Consider the following 4,030-nt stretch of genomic DNA (forward strand, 5'->3'; position numbering starts at 1 on the left):
GTGAAACACATCAACAGAATCAGGATGTTAGTGCACAATTTATAAATGTAAACAGAGAAAACCACAACAAATAGAAGTTTCCAGCAACAACAGAAGTGCAGCAAAGTTTAGCAAAGTTTCGATGCAAATGTCATTAAAAGCAGAAAACACAGGACATATGTAAGGCAAAAGTTTTATTTTCCAGAGTGTAAGTATGTCCTTAGCATAATTTAAGTAATCCATTGCCATTGCAATCCTGATTGCTACAAAGTTGAAGGTAAACTTTCTGACTGCACCTATTGCACACTTTCTCCACAGCTGTATAATAAAACCCTTGTACCAAGAGATTCTTCACGGTGATTAGCTGGTCTGTAGAAGTTCAGTTAAGTAGTGGACTTAATTATGAAAGATGCTATTTGTTTGCATCATTCTATTTTATAATCTGTGGCATATCACTCCAAGCTTGCGATTTCTTTTTGGCCAGTTCCATCCACGATGGCTGATCCGGAGCAGCATTGCTGGCTTTCTTCAGGTGGCTTATTTCCTCCTTATCCACAAGTGCTGGTGATGGAGCTACTGTGAATAAAACACACGGACATTTTATGTTTGCTTGCTGTGCACCTATACACCCTGGCTCTTCCATTAAAAACTTCCCATCCCTTGCCCTATGGTAGAAAATCTTTACATTTCACATGGAAGCTTCTTCTCCAATATGTTATTGAGAAAATAACCAGTCTGTGCTCAAAAGAATGCAGCATTTTTCTCATCACTAATATCTTTTGGTCCCTAAATTTATCCAACCAACCTGATGACTTGGATTCCTTGCCGTGCCCTGTGTTAACACGCAGGCCAAAGAAGAGAGAATCTTTTCACTAGCAAAAGCATTCATTTGTGAATTCCTCCTTTAGCCAGCCCCCAACTCACAGGAATTTTATTACCTTCAAAACATCTTTGAGGTTACAAAATTACAAATTTGAATTTACCAAAGAGATTCAAAGTTATTATGGGAGGACTGATGGGCAGACAGTTTGTGATCACACCATTCCAGCTTGCTGAGGAAACCACATTAAAATCGAATGCTGTTGAAAATAATTTTGCATGCATTTTACATTTTACACTAGGACAGTGCATTTGGGACCCTGTCCTGTGAAATGGCCTCGTGCTCTCAATTCGCATTTCTTTCAACATGAATTTTGACTAGTCTGTAGTCAAAGTGGTCAAAGGAATATGCCACAAAATAAAACCCCAGACGTGAGTGCTGGTGTTTGCCCTTGCTGATGTGGGGCTGGGGAAGAGATTAGGATCTAGCCCCTGCTCCCTTTCCAGCATGCTCAAGCAGGATTTCCTCTGACAAGGTTGTGAGATAACAGCCTACGTTTTAAGCGTTTTGTTTCCTACCAGGGACATAATGTGACAGTGAACTGGTTCTCAGCAGCGGCTCCTTCACTTCAGACTTTGCCTCTTTCCTCTGTTCTTCAGAAGTGGTTTTAGGTGCCAAGTGTGAAGGTTTGCTCCATTGCTGCTTCACTGACCCCTAGGCACAGAGAGGGATCAAATCCAAGTAATGCAGAGAGAATGAGACCAGTTTGGAAGAATACGAGCAAAGGGAGTGGATGTGGTGCCTGGCACACTCCAAAGACCACGCACGCTCATCACACATTGGTCCCGAGCCTCTCACTTGAGCTGATACCCATTCAGAAGGCTCCAGTGGTTTCACGTGAGCATCCATGGTACTCAACTTTACAGATTAAAACTATCCCTCTGTATCTCTTATTCAAAATGGTATCTATGAGTAGGCTATTACAGTCTTCAATGCAAAATGCATTCCAAGCCCTTTGCACACCTCTACTAACATATACAGAATTTGGAAACAGCCTTTTTCTCTCATGTTTTTCTTTCCATCTCCCAAATTTTGTGGGTTAGGGCACTGTATTTTTGGAGGGCTGACGGTAAATGGATTTTCCATAAGAAAGAAATTAAACACATCCTCCCATGGATTTTCTCACCAGTATCAAAAACTACCTTGAAGTGATAGTGCCTGGTGCCACGTGGGAGAAAGAGGAAGTGGGAGTAGTATGGTGGCACCAAGCCTCACGCACTGCAGTCGGGAGCATCTTGGCATGTTTTTTGCTAGCTGATACAAGGAAATAAAATGCATGGCATGAATTTTAGGGAACACTGCCAGCTAAAATCTGGAGTTTCCTATTCTGACACAGAAACTGTATTTTGGGATCATTTAAATCCTTGGTGTTTTAAAGTGCTATGACAATGCCGAGCATTACTGCAGTTCATAATCTGGCCTAGACCTTTTGTTAGGTATTATTTCTTGTTAATCTAACCACTGCTGCTTTTTATCATCTGGAGATCTTCTCATATTCCAGAATATAATACAGCTATCTGGGTTTCTAACAGTACCATCTGAAGCAAGAAAGTAGGCCATTTGCACTGGGAATGCTATACTGGTCTAGGACACACACGCTCCTGCATCACTGCAGGGTTCTTACTGTGCGGGAGGCGATACCAGCAGCCCTCGCATGCTGCTGCCTCCGTGGGCATGTCAGGAACCAGGGAAGCCTTGTTAATATTCTGGATTAATGCCGAGTGCTTCTGCTGGCACAGCTTTGTCATCTGGGAGGGTCACTTGCTACAGGTATCACCCTCTTTTGCACGGGATCTCTTTGAAGAGGCAGCATCAGCCCATATTCCATGGCACCACTCGGATGTCTGAGTTACCCATATACAGAGAACCAGAATTTATATCTTGGCACTGTCTGCAAGTGCAAAAGTTATTTTTATCCCATTCCACTTCTCAAGGCTCTAAAAATTGTTACCTAGGAGCTGCTGGGACTGAACTGTTCATTCAGTGTTAAATCAGTCAGGAGGCATAGGAGGTTCAATGAAATGCTGTGCTTTGAAGCATGGTTAAAGAGAATGTATTCCCTCTGTATTGAGAGAGCTAAGACTGTACAGTTCAGCACCTCATTTGGGGTATTTTAGCATGCAATACACACATTACATCTGGTAAGTATGTACTGGGCACCCCAGAAATTTTACACCCCTTGCACTGAATCATAGAATCACAGAATGGTTTGGGTTGGAAGGGACCTTTTAAGGTCATCTAGTCCAACCTCCCTGCAGTGACCAGGGACATCTTCAACTAGATCAGGTTGCTCAGAGCCCCGTCCAACCTGACCTTGAATGTTTCCAGGCATAGTTCCAGGATTTCTTGGAGATACAATATTACGTATCTGAACAATCAGAGAACTCTGAATCTGTAACACATTTCCCAGAGCAGTCTCTTTGTTACTTATGATTATTCTCACTAAGAATCTGTCATCATTACGGCATGACTGGTAATATAGCAGTAGATCCAAAGAATAGAGCAGGAAGGTGATATGAAATCATCACAAATTTGTACTGTAAGTACCTCTGTTCGTTCCTTCTCTTTATTCTGTTTCTCTGTGTCTGACTTAACATCGGGAACCACAAGTTTTTCTCTGTCGAGTTCCTGCTCCTGCTGCACACCCCTCTGCTTTTGCCTCGCTATGGAAATCCAGGCTGGCTCTGCAGGAGCGTCAGGATCTCTTCCGGAGTCTCCAGCAGCCACGGGGGAAGGCATGCTTCTCTCTGTTGACAGATTATTTATGTACACGGTTATATGAAAGAGGGTTGTAATTAGCTTCAGCTCGCACCTGCTCAATACGCTGATTAGTCCCAGGACCTGTGACCAGTCTGGGTAAATAATTCTGTTTAGTTTGGTCTCCAGAGAGCAATCGTGCTGTGCTCGCTGTTTTAAGTTACCATTCTGCCGGTGAAAAACACTTTGCATCTTTGTTCGGCTGGAGTCGCGGTCTCACTGCCCTCACGTGAGGGAGATGCAGAAACACGAATCAAGCTTCACTCATCTACCCATTTTCCAAGGTCTTCCCTTCTGCTCCCTCCTCCCATCTGGCTTCGTGGGCTCGCAGAGACAAGCAGCAGCCAATTCAAAGCCAGACACAGCTGGACCGCGGTGTTGGAAAGGCAACCCCCTCCCCGCTGCGGCTGCCCT

At 43.7% G+C, this 4,030-nt stretch overlaps 1 protein-coding gene across 1 annotated transcript in view; it reads right to left on the minus strand.

Annotated features, from left to right (window-relative positions):
• Nucleotides 1-409: 409 nt before the first annotated feature.
• KIAA1211L (KIAA1211-like ortholog) overlaps nt 410-4,030 on the minus strand; it is a 26,894-nt gene continuing 23,273 nt past the window's right edge. Inside the window, exons 8-10 of the mRNA XM_010282578.1 lie at nt 3,407-3,606; nt 1,378-1,513; nt 410-555 (exon numbers count right to left, since the gene is read on the minus strand). Of these exons, the coding sequence (XP_010280880.1) occupies nt 410-555; nt 1,378-1,513; nt 3,407-3,606 (482 nt within the window). The remainder of the gene's footprint in view (nt 556-1,377; nt 1,514-3,406; nt 3,607-4,030) is intronic.

This window comes from Phaethon lepturus, unplaced genomic scaffold, assembly GCF_000687285.1.
Source record: "Phaethon lepturus isolate BGI_N335 unplaced genomic scaffold, ASM68728v1 scaffold40642, whole genome shotgun sequence".
NCBI classification, from domain to species: domain Eukaryota; kingdom Metazoa; phylum Chordata; class Aves; order Phaethontiformes; family Phaethontidae; genus Phaethon; species Phaethon lepturus.